We start from the raw sequence: 18,617 nt of genomic DNA, 5'->3' as shown, positions 1-18,617 counted from the left end.
GTTCGTGTTACCATATGTTCTTCATACTGTATATCAGTACAAAGATTTATGTATCGTAAGTAGTCAACCCTACGTGTTCGAAGCAAGGTACTGTTTTTGAAATCAGCGTTTCATCTTCATTGCATACCACACGGGTGCCAACACTATGGGCTGTACTACAGGGCTATACTACAACCTCAAAGTAGACTCGGGGGTAGCAGCTGATTGTTAGAAGTTAGCACAGAGCGTGCTAGCTACATGGAACATTTGTATTTACCTGAAACACAACGCATGGACTTGAATGTGTTTTGTAACCTATAGTACTTTTCTTTTGTTATTATATCGGAAGTCACTCAACACAATCGCGACCAGGCGTTGTGTTTTGTGTAATATATGTAATAACTACAGTCAACTCGGTATGAAAACAGTGCATAGCATGTACATATATATAACGACAACATTAGCCTAATCAACAACTGCACTGTTCAACATTCACGTGGTTTACTGGTCTGAACAAAATAATCTGCTACTTTTTACCACAACATGTTTAGTGTGGTTGTTTAGTCTTTATTTACAAGCGCTACACACATTCATGACGAGACACGACAACATGCTAGCTATCGACACCGGCAACTATATATTATCTCTCAGCTACGTTACGCTTATAAAGTGTGAACCGGTGTTGGCCAATGACACAGACTAATAACAAATACGTTCAAAAGTACAGGACAGTAACAAAAAATGTACAAATAACACTTACAAATGCAGGAGCCGGACCGCTAGGTCTGCATCCGTTTTGCAACCCATTGCCTTTTGCTGCTCGCGCCACCAAGTGTAAGCCCGTCTGATATTGATTCGTGACCGGCCTCGTGTCCGATCACTCTCTCGCTTTCTTTTCTTTGCTTCCTCCGACGAAACCATCTTTGTTTTTTTGGCTGGCTCTGCCATGGTGATGTTTTGGATAGTTTCGTCTTACTGTTAGCTCTGCTGTTGGCTAACTTCTCCCAGGCTACGAGTAAAACGTGACGTATGCCGTAAAGCAGGGGATAGGTGGGGCTTGTACCGGCCCGAACACCCGAACAAGTTACAAGTGCAATTTCAGCCGATAGGAGGCTGCTCAGGTAGCAACGGCAGTCAAATTCGTCCAGTTAAAAGTTGATCTACCACTAAAATAATTTTAGAGACATTATTTTAAGGTCAAAAACTTACTCGTTGTCGCTTTAACTAAAATAGATTTTCATCTCAGCTACACTTCATGTGAGGAGCACTTTGTGTTGAGGTTCTGTCTCGTATACTCCCTCAGAAGCCACCCTATGTAGACGGCTGACAAGGTTTTGAAACAGAGCCTTCGTCTTTAATCATTATGTTTAATGAACTCTGGGTATTTCAGTAATTGACCCAGTAGAGAGACTCGTGACCTCCTCTGATACACAGAAACCTTGAGTGACCTGCTGGAAATCTCTCAGCGAGACCTTTTCTCAACCAATTACACTCCTTCATTCATTCCCTCACCCCACTGCTCTCTCTCTCTCTCTCTCTCTCTCTCTCGCTCTCTCTCTATCTCTCTCTCTCTGTGTTTTTCTGTCTTTAAAGGGGTCATATGGCAGAAGTACGTGTTTTTCTGTGTCTTTGGTGTGTTATAAGTTGCCCATGCATGTATTAGACACATAAAATTGCAGAAATGAAAGTGTGGGAACAAAAGATGCATTCTATCTAAAAGCGAATGCTCACCCAGACCTGCCTGAAACTCCTCGTGTAGCCACACCCCCACAAATCTACATCAGTTCATGGTATGATTTGACTAAGACCACCCAAATGTGTAAGGTGGGCGTACCTGTCAGCACAATTGAAGAGGAACCTGATGTTCCAAATATGGTCAGAGGCGTTACATTTCCATCACACGCCTGCAGTATTCGACCAATCACTACGCACTGATTAACTGGCCAATCATAGCACACCTCGCTTTTCAGAGCCATGAGCTTTGAGAGCTTTCAGAGCCAAAAATCTGCGCGTTTCAGAGAGGCGGGGCAAAGAGGAGATACAAACATGCACGGTATGTGGAAAATACAGCGTTTTTGAACCTTAAATCATGTACATTGCATTACATCTAAAACAAACCATAATATTTGTTTTAGCAGTGTCATATGACCCCTTTAAGACTCGTTCTGCGTAATGATTGGTTTAGGCACTATATGACTACAGTGCTCTCTTTATAAAACAGTTAAAGTTAACATAAAACGCCATTCCAGACCCATTTGACCTCTATCGTGTGATGGGAATGTGATTTTCTCCATCAGGATTTGATTGGATTGTGAATTGATTGGATGTTGAATGCTGAAACACAGCCGTCACTTTTGAGGAGGCTGAAGGTCATGTTCACCCTCAAGAGAATCTCCACATTCCACGTCGGCATTAACAAGAATGGCTGCTTAACCTCATAGAGTAAATAAATAGAACTACAGTTAACTAAACAAACGGGTTCATGCACTACTCTACGTGATTTCCTTCAGCCGGAGAGTAAAACTGTTTGGTTGATTAAATGATTAGAATGTAGTGATGAATCATTTACCAGGATCCCAACCAGGAACATGTATTAAGAAAGTCAATAAGATTCATTATAATTCTCTTACACCCCCCGTGTCTGTAGTTTTCTGTGACCCCTGAGTGGCGTCATGGTCTCTGTTTTGGCGTCATGGTCTGTGTTTTGGCGTCTTGACTTACTAAGCAGGTCTGCTGACACGGCAGTTAAGTGTGTTTATAATTCTTTCATTAATGAGAGCCGTGAAAAACAAATAGACTGCAGCTTTACAATGAATGCTCCAGTCACAAAGACAGCTGCCTCTCTCTCTCTCTCTCTCTCTCTCTCTCTCTGTTCACTCCTGAAAGGGCTGCCTATGGTATTCTCCATGGTGCTGATAAATGTGTGTGCGTCTGTGCGTGCATGTGCGTGTGTTACAGTACAGTAAGGCCTGGCAGCAGGGTGCTGCTCGATTTAAAATTCATGAGAGAATGCCTATAAAATTCTTGAGGTTGAATTTAAATTGTGAATCAAACATGACGCAAAATTGTAATTTAACTGCTTGGAAGTGAAGTTTGTAACAACAATATTCTGTATATTGCATGATAATGTTTATGGGTAATTCATACTGAAAACGAGAAAATATATTAAATTGATAATATCAGTTTGGAACGTGTATGTTTGTTATTGTTTAATGAATTTCAGTAGTTTTTATATGCTCTCCTACTTGTAAGTCGCTTTGGGTAAAAGCGTCTGCCAAATGAATGAATGTAAACGTAATGTATGGTACTGCTGCAGGGTTTCATTTGGTTGTTTATTCAAGTCTGTGTAAGACTCTGCTCTATGGCCTTCTTTAGGTTATTTACTCATTTATTTGACTTTTTAAATTGTCTGGTAGCTAAAAATTGGACAGCTTCAAAATAAACCCTTCTCAACAAGCCATGTATTATTCATGTCAACTGTGTGGGACGTGCATTCATTCAAAGCCCCGGGTGACCATTACTCTGAACATCATTTATAGTGATACTAACTTCCTCTGTACTCTTCTGCTGCGTTGCTTTGACCAGAAAATGAAGCAACAATGACACTTTGGGCTTGTTATATTTTCGCAGAAAGCACTGAAATCCAGAAACGTCAGATGAATTCAAAGCTGCAGTGGTCTCAGATTAATGGTGAGGTTTCCTGCTCCGCTCAAGCCCCATGTGTGAGAAAATTCTAAATGATGACAAATGTATAGTCAATTTTAAAGCACACACCATAAGGTCAGTCCAAAAACCCTGCTGAGCTGCCTACCTACGTTGTAAAACACTATATTAGTTCCCAGTTTGATTCCCAAAATCCAGCATTAGGCTCCTCTCTAATGTTCTTCTTTTGTCCACACGCTGCAACAACACGCAATCAGTCACTTATGAATGTCGACGTAGCTTAAAATGCTGCCTAGCTATGTAGTAAACAGTCAAGTCAATTAAAGGGGATTGTGTCTGAACAAGAAATGCTCAGGACATAGTGGTCTGTAAAGCACATAATAATGCATGAAAATGCCTTTCACAACAGTGCAGAAGGAGCTGAGAGGCATGGAGAGGGCTCTCCCGTGGGACCTTTGTTTGTGTGAAACACCCGATTCCTTCAATTTCACCAATGATCCTCATTCCAGAGATGTTCCCTGTCATTCCAGATGACATCTTCCAAAAATCCCACTGCAGTAACACCGTTAACCTTCAAAAGGGCTCGAGGTTTTATTACAGCCACACTCCTACACTCAACCTTCTCGCCTGAGCACCGGCGCTGGCTTTCCTGACACCCAGTTGGACACTTAAAGCAAAAGAAGTGTAAAATGACAACAAGCTAAACTCCATCATTAGTGAGGTTAATGACTAGTGCTGGTTAATGGAGCCAAATCTTTGGCCCAGTAGCTGAATCTCAAAAAATAAGAGTCACGCGGCACCTCTAATGGTTTGATTTATGTCCTTCTGGAATAGATGTAGAATTTTAGTTAGAGTTGTTCATTACGGGAACTGCGAATCGCATCGGAAAAACCTGTAATGAATTAAATAAGGCTTCATACAGCCAGGGACGATGGATGATTCAAGGTAATCTTGGCTTGCCATCTCATCCCTTTTTTTCAGCCAAAACCGCTCATCTCTCATCATTGGACCGTGATTTGCATTCGTCGGCCCAAAGGATCAGGTGCTCGCTTTGCCACAAATGCACTAAGCGCCTCAGAGAGAGACCTAATGGTGCCTGGCTCATTGAAAACTGAAAAAAAGCTGCAGATTTGCCACATGGTGAGGGAGGATAATTTGCTCTGATGGCCTTCACGTGTGAAGCGGGCTAGGGTGGGACTCACGGAAAGCTGTGTAGAGCTCTTGAAGAGTCAGGTGACCGTCGTTGTTGTAATCGTCGTAACGCAGGAGGTCTTGCATGGTGCACTGCACTAAGATGTCTTCCAAATGCTCCTTTATGGAGATCTGTGAAAGAAGGTTTGGTACAATTTAACCACAAACTTAATATACACCTCACACAGGCTTATCATCAGTGAACAAAAATAAATATTTAATAAAGACCATTAACGTGATGTCATGTATTGTTCAAAGGCTCCACCCATCTATGGACACAGACACACGAAGCTTCATAGCATCTCGTATACGATAACACAATGACCTGGGCATATCTCACCTCTGCCAGCTCTCCACCGCTCAGACGTCCATCCTGGTTTAGATCTAAATACTCGAACAAGGTGTCCACCGTAGCTCTCCTTTGGTCCATTGGGTTTTCTACGGTTTGTTTGCCGTCCGTCCGGCTCCTGTGCTGCATATCCAGCAGCATGCTCTTCAGCTGGTTATACTCCGCCATGGTGCACGTGTCGCCTGTAAAGACACCGCAGAGGAAGCGAATTAGACTTCACGACCAAAGTCAGCGCTGAGGAGTTTTCCTCAAAGAAGGACGTGGAGGTCATTTACATTTTTGGACCGTCGTTCTGTGCGGGGGGTCCCAATTAAATCACTGTAATCCTGTGATTTACACCCAAAGACAAAAGGTAAACATTCTTATTTAGACACTTTAGCTGTATCGCCGCCTCCTTTAGCAGCGGGGGATTAGAAAGCGTGTTTTAAACTGTCACATTAATTCACACGCAGCTCTTACGTCTATAAAACATGACGGAGAGGATGAAAACCGTGATTAATCAAGTATGCCGGTGGCTGTTTTTACCTCACCGGCGATGAAATTATACAAACACAGGCCACCCGCTGAGTCTTTCTATAAGAGCCCTCGAGTGGGAGGAATAGATGACAGGGAATGACACTGAACGTATCACGAAGAGCTCATTGAATATGAATGAGTCATAAGACAACATCCCTACACAGCTTCCTTACACAATAGCTAATGCACACTGACCGCCAACAGCTTTACACCACAGGAATAGATACGTCTGGGATGTGCTTTTCAGCTCTCGAAGAAACATTTAAGCTTGTGTACGTTCCATGCTGCAAGATTTCAGCTGTGACAATCGCATTAATTTGTGGGAGTACGTTCTCAAGTTAATGTTCCAGATATAACTCAATTTTGGCAAAACACTTTTTTATGAAAGCCATGGAATACTAAAAAAACAAATACTGATAAATATAAGACTAAGTCACTTGTTCAATAAATAAATATATACAGTACATATATATATATATATATATATATATATATATATATATAAACATATTTACGCATATATGTAGGATTAGTGTGAAATTATTATTCTGTTGTGTTTTCGAGCACCACTCTCTCAGTGTCATGATTTGACCGGAGCATCACAGGGTCGTCTCAAGCCCGTCACTGATCCATCACTGACAGCGAGCTCTTCACGTCACTGTACTGTTCAAACATGTTAATGAAGTACATCTATCACTCCAGCGCTGAGGGAAAGGTCACACCGATACTGTATAAATTCTTATGACACGCCATAAATCTGAGTTAATCTGAGTCTTCAGATATCTCCTTTTATCCTATGAAAAAAATCATACTGCATTTTTCACTTCTTGTTTCTTACTTTGCTCTTTGATCGCTGTCTTCACATGCACAGTGGAGTTAGTACAACAACACATTTCAAAGGAGTGGCTCACTTCAAAATTTGCCCTCGTTGACTTTCTATAGTAGGAATAAATATTCAGTGAACTACTTCTTTAATACAATAGAACGTTGTGTTATAAATGAAGAGTTTGGTTCCAAAATGAGATAACTCTGTTTTAAAATGTTTTCTAAAGTCATGTTTTTTATCATGTTATCATGTTTTTATTGTGTTTTATTGTGTTAGTTAGCTGTATTTTTTGAGTTATTATGACTTAAATCAAAACAAACCAACTGCAGTTTGATTGATATTAATAGGAAAGCACAGTAAAAAACATGATTTTGAGTGATCTCATTTTGGAACCAAACACTTCAAACATACTAATTTAGTAAGCATTTTTTTAATTTGGTTTTTGTAGACATCAGTCAGATGGTTTCCTCATAGTCGGGCTTTCAGGATAATACATCCAACAGTTTAGTTTAGGTTTACTTGCAAATTTCTGTTTTTATTTCTATTAAAAACACTTGTAATTATTTTCATTAATAATAAAAGCCTTGATGAACTGATTTTCAAAAAATCAAAAAATCTGAATGAAAGTTTTTTATTGTATATAATAATGATCTGTACCATATTTTTCAAGCAGATATAAATGTTAGATAATCAGAAAGAGATCTTGTTTATTTATATTTGAAATGTTTACATGAATGGCTTAGTATTGTGATACCGAACGATCAGTGTTCAGTGCAGTGAACGAGTCTTTGTAAATCTGCTCCAGTTTTCAGCAAAGACATTCATTTGTTTTTTTGGATAAAAACAGCCTTTTCAAATATCAAGCAGAGGACCTGGTTAGCTTTAAGTTATATTTAGCTATGATATACACCAGCAGAACAAATGTCAGAAAATGTTACAGTTTGTGTAATACACAGATGTATCTTTGAAACACATCTCATACAAGCTGAATTCAAGAATTTTGGGACACAAATGAAAAGTCAGAATAATGACATGCCATCAACCCTTTAAACAATGTTTAAAGTGAAATGTTAAGATAAAATGTAGGACTTCATGAGATCACATCAAGACTTCATCATGTTATCAGTGTCAGGGCATGAATATTCTGTCCATCTGCACACACTATGCCATTTAAAATGAATGAATCGCATCGCTTATCAAGAATCCGTCAGGCTGTCCTCGAGACATCTCTCATATCAAATCTGCCATTTCAAAGCACTGAAACACTGAAAGTCACTGCTGATTGATTTTGGGTGTCTTGTAAGGTTTGCCTGAGTTGAGTTCTCTTGTGTTTGTCCTGCTGTCACTCGGTCGGCAGGCTTCAGATTGTCCAGAGAAAGTCCAGAGAGATCATGAGAAGTGGAGACCAAACATTTAGAAACAGACACTTCATTTCTCAGGAGTTTTGGGCTCTGTGTCATCTCACATTTAACTTCAACTGAGCTCAAGAAATGAGCAAAGACAGTTTGTGTGACTAATGGAAAAGATGTGTTGTCTAAAGAAAAGCAGAAGCTGTATTGTGGGCTCTCCTGCGTGCTGGTTTGCAGGTTGTTTCAGCACTCTTATTGTGAATCTACAGCTGTAGAGAGATAACAGCATGACTGCGTACCATACACTGGAGAGGTGATTCACACAGCCGGGACGCTTTAAAGTCAGAGAGTCAATCGAGCGGGAGGATTAACACAATCACAATGTGACACATGAGCAATTCCATTCCAATGTCTACCTTAAGATGAGAAAAATCTAGTTTTTACCAAAGGTTTCCACTATATTGATGGTAGATGAGATGTCAATAGTTGGTTTAAATTTTTAAAGCACCTTTTTAAAGCGTTGTTTTCTATACACAGAGAGTGTGTGAATTGTCACACCCATAACAGTGCATATTCCTAAAAAACAACTGTTTCTTCTACAGTTGTTGGGTTTATTGCATTTGGTTTGCACAGTTTGAAATCCTACAATATATGTTGTCTCTCAAAAATATGCATCCTTTTTGTCACATCCAACACATTTTTTCTTAAAGATGGGCTATCATGCTATGTCATGCATTCTGACTTCTTTACACTGTTCAACGTGCTGTCTTCTCATGCTTAACATGGTCAACTTGTTAAAAAACGAGTTGGACGTATGACGCAGTATTTATGTGCTCGATACACTCCCCCAGCACTCCAACTTGTTTCGGAAAGTTTTTCATAATTCTAGATCCCTGTGTCGTTACAGGGATCCTATTCCTTTTATTGGCCACGAAGCGCGAAAGAAAGAGCCCACCCGCGAGCCAACCCACGAGACCCGCTTACCATCAAGATTATCTGCGCTGCGTCAAGATGGGCTTGCATGTGTCTGTTTGTTCACGGCATTTCAGTGATGGATGTTATATAAACGGTAGATATAACGCTGGATTTGGAGATGGTTTGAAACTGATAGATGGTGCGGTCCCAGTGCTAAAAGATGCCGGACATGAACTGCACGCAGGAAGTCAAACTGAGTCATACGTCTGTGTTTTGTTGGCAATCGGCGTGTACGTGCATAATGTAGAAAACATGAAGGGATTAATGTGATGATGTGTTGTGTGCTCGTGCTGTAGTTCCATCCCACTCTCCCCACTAGTCCCGCCTCTTGTCACGATTCGGGGTGAGACACAAGGACAGAGGACCCAGGTGCAGACAGCGGGTAAGGGGTTAACAAGACGTTTAATAAATAATAAAGACAGAACCAAAAAAACCCACAAGGGGGTAATGTAACAAAACAAGGGAATATAATAACATGACAAGACAGGACTAAGACTAACTACACTTACACAAGAACTACAGTTAACACTTGACATAATTTACAAAATGACTACACTGGAATAAACTTGACAAGACACAGGAACTTACACCACACGGATCAAAATGAACCAGGACAGGACAGAAGACACAAGGGCATTATAAAGGGGATAAATCAAGAGGGGAACAGGTGAAGGGCATGAAACAATAAACGAGCAATAATGAGGAGACGAGAGGGCGAGAACAGAGACGAGACCGCAGAGGGTTTATGGAAGGCCATAAGGGCCAAAATTACCCCTCTCCACATGAAACATGGGGTTCCTGCCACTAGACCACAAGAAACATGACATGATGCGGCAGAATCATGACACCTCTAGCAGCTCGTGTTTTTCTGGAAATAATCGTACAGCTGTATCTCTCTTTTATCATTCTGATCAAACTAAATACTCTTCAAAGATACAACGTATGCAATACTACTGTATAGGCACTCAATATGAATATGAGATTGGCAGAAACTGCCTGTGATACGCCATCTTTAAGAAAACTCGTGCTTGGATGTCTGGACTTTATATAGTAAAATATAAACAGATGATTACATATTGTTAATATTTCCATTGTCTGAGAATTTATATTACAAGTTTTGACTGAAAATGCTGTACTTTTCCACATGCACAAGTGTTCGAGTGATGATTTTTACTTGCACGTCTATAGTTCTAAAGCTGAATGTTATGGTTGAACATGTATGATAAAGTTAAAATGACTGAAAAATCATATTTTTGACGTGTGTTTTAAAGTAATTCTCAGCTCTTCCAAATACAAATAATGTGAATATAATTGCAGAATGTCTGTTTCTTACTGCGTTTACATTCATTAGAGATAATGTAGGATACATTTGGCTAAGTTTTGACTTAGAATAATGAAGCGTGTGGATTATCATCTAATGAAAGCACATTTTGAAGTGTCATGACAATTGTGTCTGAAGCTCATGCATGATGGCAACACGATCAATGCGCTCCCTGTGAAAACTCCATTAAAATAGTAAACCCAACAACTGTAGAAGGAAACGCCAAGTATATAAAATACTATTGAAAATTAATCCTCTTGAAGTTGGAAAAGAGTTCTATGCAGTGTCAGTATATAGCAGTGAAGGAATCTGCCGGTTTGACAGTATGTTTTAAGGTTATAAGCAATAGCACTAATCCCTGTGGATAAATGTCACAGCCAGCCTCAACCAATGTGTATATTTAGATCCCAACTAAATATAGATCCATACTTGAATTCGTTCTCCTCTAAAGATTAAAACAGTTTGTAGAGTATCCAGTATATTCAATATATATTACAACACTTGAAAACGCAGGAGTTAAGAGTGTGACTCTTAACACCCTCGGCAGATGATGAGAGATCAGAATACTAAATTTGATTTTCCATTTTGTGCCACAAGTGGCACAGTTTCTAAGGTTTTTGTGTACACAAAACACAATATTCTGAACACAAAGCATGTCAATAAAACAATAATAAAAACAATGCTTCTGTGGCTATGGCGTTTATCAAAGAAAAAAGAAGCAGATGAGACATTACAGCTCATTCATTTCGTATGCATTCCAGAAACAAGTCAACAATTTGATCAATGCATTTTCTCATGATTTCACTAAATAATGAGCATTAATCCTGAAGTGCCAGAAAGTCCACTGTATCATTTTCTCGTGATAATATTGGTTCATATATACATAATAAAATAGACCGTTTCATCGGACGCGCGCACCGGGGCTGCAGTTAACTTCCGGTCTGTGTTATAGTGTCTAATAATATTTTATGTAATTTATGTTAATATACATTTACATTATCTTATTGTATAATAATTGTATTAAATAAATGATTTGTTGAATTTTGTTGTATGCTCATTTTATTAAATAAACAATTTGTTGAACGGGTCCTGTAGTTTTGACGCATTTAAAGAAGTTGTATGGTACATTGACATCTAGAGGTTGAGCTTGGTATCGGAGTCGAAAATATTGGACTGACAAGTTAAGCCAAGTAATGCTTCTTCTCGGTTTCTTTTGCTTGTTTGCTTGTTGTTGCTTGTGAATGTGTACCGGAAGTTAAGGGCAGTCCATTTTTATGTTGTGAAAATCCTTAATATATGAAAATCCAGTGATAAAAGTAGAAAACAGATCTGCACACCCAGCACTCGGGCAGAGCTCAGGTGAAAAAGAGATCAAAATCTGCACACTGAAATGAAATGAGTGTGCTGACATTTAAATAAAACATTAATCTTTGATTTTGTTGGAAATATTGCATTCTTCTATCAGAAAACATAAACGCTAACATTAAATTCAAAGCTATTTCTTTAACAACATCATTCTTCAGGAAGTGACATCATTTTCATTGGGAAAGCAATGAAACAAACATGATTGGGGAAATACATTTCATGTATGATGACTAGAAATGTCTTACTTGAGCTTTTCATTTCCATAGTTGTTTTAGTTAAAAGCGTTTTTAAAAAACACGGCCACAGCAACTCCAGTTTAGTGTCTCCTAAAATCTAAAACTGTGTCTCTCCTCAAAATACAGCCCACACGGTGGCTTTTAAAGATAGATGCCTCATTTACCTGTTACAGACCCATAGACGAGTCAGGCATTTTGGAACGGTCTGCATTATAGTTGCTGACCGATCACTCAGCAACAAGTTTTCCATGATGCTAGGACATTGCGAGGCTTCTTTTTGTAAAAACTGAAGAGATCGCCAAGGATAAAACTAGCTTAAAAACCTAAACTAAACGAAACAAAAAATTGTAACCATTTAACTTCATCTTTTGACATCACGTTTTTTTCTTTCAGTCATACAGTATATCCATTATTACACCCTTAGGAGAGATGCTGCAGTCGTTTTCAGAAATGAGATGTAATACCACAAAATTTAATTCCAAGTCAAGATGAGAAACATAGGAATGATCTTTTCATTTCTGTATCAACACCATGCCGATCAGACACACAAATGTTCATTGATGTGAAAAAATGTTTGGTGCAGTGTGTGAGAGTTTAACATTAGTTCATGTTGAGGTAAACAGCTAAAGAGCAGAACTAATGAAGGATCTCATTCATAAATCAACTTTCATTATCTATCTGGGTCAAATGTGTTTCATCAATAACAGCACACTTATGAATTAGCACACACAAGTCTAATGAGTAAAAATTTGAATGAAAAAGCCAAACTTCTTTATTGCGTTTAACAGATTATTTGCCCGATGAGGCTCTAAATGGAAGCAATTTAAGCAACATGAAACAGCATTTGCAGCCCATTTTACATATTTAATGTGACATATTTCTGAGGGAATAAGATATTTAATGAGAATTAGCATATAAGACTGGAGTGTGAGCTAAATTTGCAGTGGATTGCACATCTGAGAAGTTCATTTTTAGCATTTTGATGAAAGATTATGTAGTAATTACATATACGGCCGCAGAAAAAATGAAGAGACCAAAATCAGTTTTCATAAAATCAGAAATCTATTTATATTATCAATAGGTGCGTGTTTAGGTAAAATGATCATTTTTGTTTCATTCTGTGAACTAATAACAATATTTTAGCAAATTTCAAATAAAATTATATCTTCTAATTTGAATTCATTTGCAGAAAACAGATCAGATCATCTGGATTTTGATCACAGTTGTCATGTGTCTTGTCATGCTGTCGGTCTTTCACATTGGTGTTGGATGACTTTGTCACTCCTGAGGTTTGATTTTGTTGAAATTCAACAAAATTTCATTTTTCCACGGTTTTTAATTTGACACATTTTGCCCAATAAGACCAGGAAGTCTGACAGTCATGAACTGTCATTCTATGTGAAAATGTTATTCTCCTGTTATGTTTAATTAAAAAAGAAAAACATACACACTTGATTTATTTTAAGCACAATGTTTAACCCTGAACTCCTCACTAAACAGTATCATTTGACAGTAACCCCAAGTCATTTCAGGCCAATAACTCTCTATACAATACAACACAACACAGAGAGACCTCCATCAGCTGTGTCTTGTCAAATACTACAACATGTTTTGAAGCTTAAATCCATTCAAATATCCATTGGCACTGAAGCTGGTTTTTGTCTTCTCTGTTTGTTAGCCGCACATTGAATATGAGGACACGTACACACACACACACGCACACGCATACTAAATCTGAATTTATGCTGTGTGCAAATGTTATGCCAACGCCCACCCCCCCTTTCTGTCTTTTTTTAGCTTTTCCCTCCTTCAATTAATATCAAGGCACAAAGTGTGCTTCATTACCCAGAGAGACGGAGGGGGAAATGTGTGCCGACTGATAATATGAACACATGTTTCCCCTGGAGCAACCTTCATCTCCCACAATCCTCACCATCAGACGGATGGCTAATCTCAACAAAATGACTGAACTCTTAATTAAAACCCAGACAAAAGTCTTTCTTTCTCAACACTTCTGCTGAGCTGGAATTCAAGAAACTGAGCAAACCCAGACAGATGCCCTGAGCAATACATACAGCACATTTCACTACTCGCTCTATGTACAATGATGTACAAAAATGTGTTTGTGGATTTTCACTTTAACACTTCCGATTGCTCACCTGTCAGTTTGCTGATATCTAGGTGAAGTAAATAAAGGTTTACAGAAATAGAAGTGCTAACAGAAGAAGAGCGTTTAGTCTGTGGAGAATGTTCTTCTACTCGTTCTTTAACACCACTGTGGAAATAGAAAGCAGAACCGTGCCATCTGGCACCAAACGACACAGTTTCACAACACGAACCGTTGGGTCTGATGATGGAACAGCGCTAAATATTTATAGTGTGAAAACATGTCTTTCGTTTCACACATTACATCAGTTTCTCATTTCCATTACCATCATTTTTACCACAATTTTATTTTTAAATACGAGAGATAAAAGACGAAAACAGTGTCAGTGACAATTACACTTGATATGAAATCTAAGGCAAGTGATGATTGAAGAAACAAAGTATCACTAGTGAACGGAGTAATTTTGCTTTTACGTTATTTTTAGTCTCAATTTAATTTTGTCCAATGATGGAAAAGTTTGAAAATATGATTTTATAGTGGATGCCGCTTTTATAGTTGAATGATTTATACATTAGTATACATTTCGTTTTTTCCATTTTGATAGAAATGACACATTGTTCACACTGTCACAAGCAAAAGGTACAGATTATTTCTGACAATGCAGGTGAAAAAAAGCACTGAATGTTATGTGATGTTTGCCTATTATTGGTGGACACGTGAAATAAAGTATGTTTGAATTAAGTGCATTTACAGTTAAAGTCAAAAGTTTACATCCCCCTTGCAGAATCTGGTTGCTCATGAAGGCAACATGATTCATTTAAAGTCCGCTGCATTTAAACCTCTGAAAATGTGCTTTTTTCTTGGTGTAAATTGTTATTGTTTTGTTTATATATATATTTTTTTTTCTTCATGTAATGTCTTTCAGAAGCTATAAAAATACACATGTTTCTCAGGAAATGAAATATAAACAATTTACACCAAAAGCCATTTTCAGAGCTTTACACCCACCTGGCTTTAAATGAATGGTGTTGCCTTCATGAGCATCACTGAATTATTGTAGTAGTTGTGTATGAGTCTCTTGACTGTCCTCGACGTAAACAGAGGAATCTCAACATCATACTGTGACTGCTGGACACGAGTCAAATATCCAGAAATGCTGGCTCATTTTTCTGAAGATCAGTGGACAGTTTAATGACTCGAGAAACCTTTAAACAACTATGACTAAACATCAAAACTGTCATTGACTGTTCAGCTAACATCATACAGTATCAAGAATCAGGGGCCTGTAAACGTTTGCCCTGGGCTATTTTGGAAATTCTGTTATCATCATTTGGTGTGACCTTGGTGTTAACACTTCAGGACTAAATGAAAAATAAACCATAATTTTCAAAATTCCTCAGATTTTTTCCCCAAATTTTCAGCATTTTCCAGATTCTGCAAGGTGGATGTTAATACATAACTAATTGAAGTGTACAAATGAAATACAATCATACTAGGATCACTCAACATGCGTCACATGGAGCTGACAGTGGAAATGATTTCTCATCAGAGAAACAACTGCAGAAACACAGAAGCCGAATAAAAGGCTACAGAGGTGATCTAACAGCATGCTATGAGATGTAACGGAGCAGTAGTGCAGGAGTACACGCGACTGGCGTGTTGAGATCCTGATGATTTCCTTCTGTTTCAACAGCTGTGCCTTTCAAACACCGTCAGCTTACATGAGCGCGAATGTGCACTGATTCCCGTCACCGCGTGATTTAATAAGCCCTCGACACTCTCGTTTCAAAACACATCTTCTCCTCCCAATCCATTTAGCATTTGAGCGGGCTGATGGTGGCTCGGCCTGAGAATGCAGTGAATAATGCATCTCCACGAGTAATGCTGGAACCCAGAGGGAATTTGACCAGATGTCTGTACACCTGCTGGTGCATCTCGTTGTCACGCTTGTTTGCTTTCATTTATGATCGCAAGTAAACAGGTTTGAGATTCATTTTTGACGTGATGAGCAAATGATCGGCCTTCATTCAGCACTTGCTTAGTATTTCAAGCAGATTTTCTTCTGCCGGTTATACAAATGTATGCTACGCATGTACATCATTCTGGCCTTACAGAGGATTTGCCTCATTCTTAGAATTGTAAAATACCTTTGGTCCAGCATAATAAGAACAGACTACACTGTTCCAGAATACTGCAGTATATACGAACCATAGAAGTGCCGTGAAGATGCTCCATATTGTGTACAGCATTGTGTAAAACCAAACCCTTGTTTATGCACTAATTATCATGAATAAAACAAAGCCTGTTATATCATAAATAAATATTGGACCTAAGATTCCAAAATAATTCCGTTTTTTGTCCTTCACCTGAGCTGAATTGTATTTATTCTCTCGCAGGTCGGCTATGGAATCTAAAGTTAATCCCTTAAACCCAGTGACAAGAAACCAAACGATCCCAATTATCTCCATAGCACGGGGTGAATGAAAGAGAAAGGCTTTTTGTGTTGACATTCATCAGCAAACGGTTTCTTGAGATGTGAGAATGTGTGATGACTGTAATCATTGTGGCACGCATGGCAAATCTCCGAGTGTCTCAGGAAAAGATGGAGACAGATTGTAGCAACGGTGACATAAGTATTGATCCTAATCTAGAGCCAGTAAAGTGTTTCACCAATGCTGACGATATTCTCATACCACTTAACACCCAACACAGAAATCAAATTACAGGATCACACCCATCTGACACGTCAGTCAATGGTTTGGCCTGAAATCTTGCCTAAAGAAAACAAACACAAATCAATAGATTGCTTTCTGCCTTTGAGGTTGAAATGAAAACATGAAACACTGCTGTATACTCTCTATACTCTATAACGCTATGCTCAGAGATCAGTAATAACACACTGTACTTTGATATAGGCTAACTCTTCCATTATAGTACACTACAGTAGCAACGTTCAATTCAATTTTAACTTAGGCATGAGTTCATTTGATATATTTATCAGGAAAAATGGAACTGTGGATCTGTTTTATAACATTAGATTTACTGTTTTTAAAATGTTGTTTTAACTTGTGACATGATATGACATCATTCAAGTCTTTTAATTGGTTTTATTCAATAAACAAATGAAAAGATATTCAAATTAAATGAGAAGTGCCTTTTATTTCATGAAAATGTCATTCAAGACTGGGCATTAGCACATGGCTGTTTAATTAGAATTATATCGAATGATTTATCTTGTGATTTTGGTAACACAAAAACACTTTTTTTCCCCTCTGTTTTATTTTTAGAGTATAAAGCATTGAAAGTCACTGTCTCTTTAGCACCACCAACCCATGAATAATGCCTACAACTGCACATGATGGGAAACCTGGTCACTTGAATTGTTTTACTTCTCTTAATCTTGGCGTGGCCACAGCTGCTGTATTCCAACTTAACCCAGGCTGGGTGAAACCCGCTTCTGAAAGAGCTATGAAGATCTCTGCGTCAGAAACAGATCACGTACTGTGTTGAGTTCATCGCCCAAACCTCAATCTGTACCTCACGTTTTTTTTTTTTTTAAGGATTATTAGTGGTGTTTGCTTAATCAAGCATCACTATAACTATTGCTCACATCCAAAACTTAAGCTCATAACCTGCAGACTGAACAACACAACCCATGTCTATATCTAAAAATCTGAATCTTGTGGAGACTTGGAGAATCTGGTCAGTTACCAGTCACACAGGCAATTCCAGCAACAACCTCAGTCTCTGGACCAGCAAAACTGAACTTTTCAGAAAATGTAAAAACCCAGCAGTTTATCGGCCAATTATTCATTTCTTATTAAGTGTTACGAACCCTCCAAAGGCTTGCCACATCCTTCCGAAGCAAAATGCAGAAAGACGTGTTAGATGTGTTTGATCCTCCTGTGATAGTTCAGATAAATCAGCATTATAAATGCCCTTCTTCATATCATAAACTGCAGTTTGAGAGGGAAATGAGAAATCTTAATGTAATGGTAGCGTTGACCTTTCGTAAGAATTAAGGCTTCAAGGATGATAATAGCAAGGGAACTAATCCCTCTAGACAAAGAAAAGCATTTCATCATCCAAACATAGTTCCACAGCGATGGAAACGTTTTTTTTATGTTGACTAGGTAACCTAAGGCTGAGTAAAAAAGTAAAGTCACTGCTCTGAGTTCAAACTGTTTCTTGTTATTTCCTCTTTCATTATCAACACGGGTTTTCTTCAAGTGCACTGTTACAATACAGGAGCCAATTATGGAGTTTTGCTGAGATGCATGTTACGTTAGGTCCCATTTACGTTTATTAGGTTTAGTGAACGTTTGGCTCAGGAAGTCTATCTCAGCAGGTGGACAAAACTACTACTTCACACCAGCCCACTCATTTCTCCAGCACTTCAAGCCATGACTAATCAGAAATGTGACTCAAATAAAGAATAAAAGTGTAGAAATGTCACTCTCAAATTGATAAAAATGACAGTATATTGCAAATGCGATAAAAGTAAGATTAGAACTGTATTTGATATTTAGTAGAAGGCATCTGTATGACAGCTGGTGTAGATCTGCTGAACGCGAGACAGGTGTGAGATGTGTTGAGTGAAAGGCTTGCTGAATGTTCAGATGATTGTTCCTCCTGTGAAAGTTATTGGCCTTCAGCATCCAGTCCGTCCAGACAGAAGGGCACACGGTGAACATCTCCTGCTGTGTGATTAAGTGTGCTCATAAACATTAGTGGCATCTC

General features: G+C 38.5%; 1 protein-coding gene across 2 annotated transcripts in view; it reads right to left on the bottom strand.

Annotated features, from left to right (window-relative positions):
- The window catches only part of fstl4 (follistatin-like 4), a 151,032-nt gene that overhangs the window by 50,900 nt on the left and 81,515 nt on the right, over positions 1–18,617 (bottom strand). For both annotated transcript variants that reach the window (XM_057360496.1, XM_057360497.1), the window contains exons 5-6: positions 5,174–5,364; positions 4,845–4,965 (exon numbers count right to left, since the gene is read on the bottom strand). In XM_057360496.1, coding sequence (XP_057216479.1) covers positions 4,845–4,965; positions 5,174–5,364 — 312 coding nt within the window. The remainder of the gene's footprint in view (positions 1–4,844; positions 4,966–5,173; positions 5,365–18,617) is intronic.

This window comes from Triplophysa rosa, linkage group LG19, assembly GCF_024868665.1.
Source record: "Triplophysa rosa linkage group LG19, Trosa_1v2, whole genome shotgun sequence".
Classification (NCBI taxonomy): Eukaryota; Metazoa; Chordata; class Actinopteri; order Cypriniformes; family Nemacheilidae; genus Triplophysa; species Triplophysa rosa.
The sequence above is the reverse complement of the archived record's forward strand: the minus strand, read 5'-3'. Positions and strand labels throughout refer to the sequence as shown.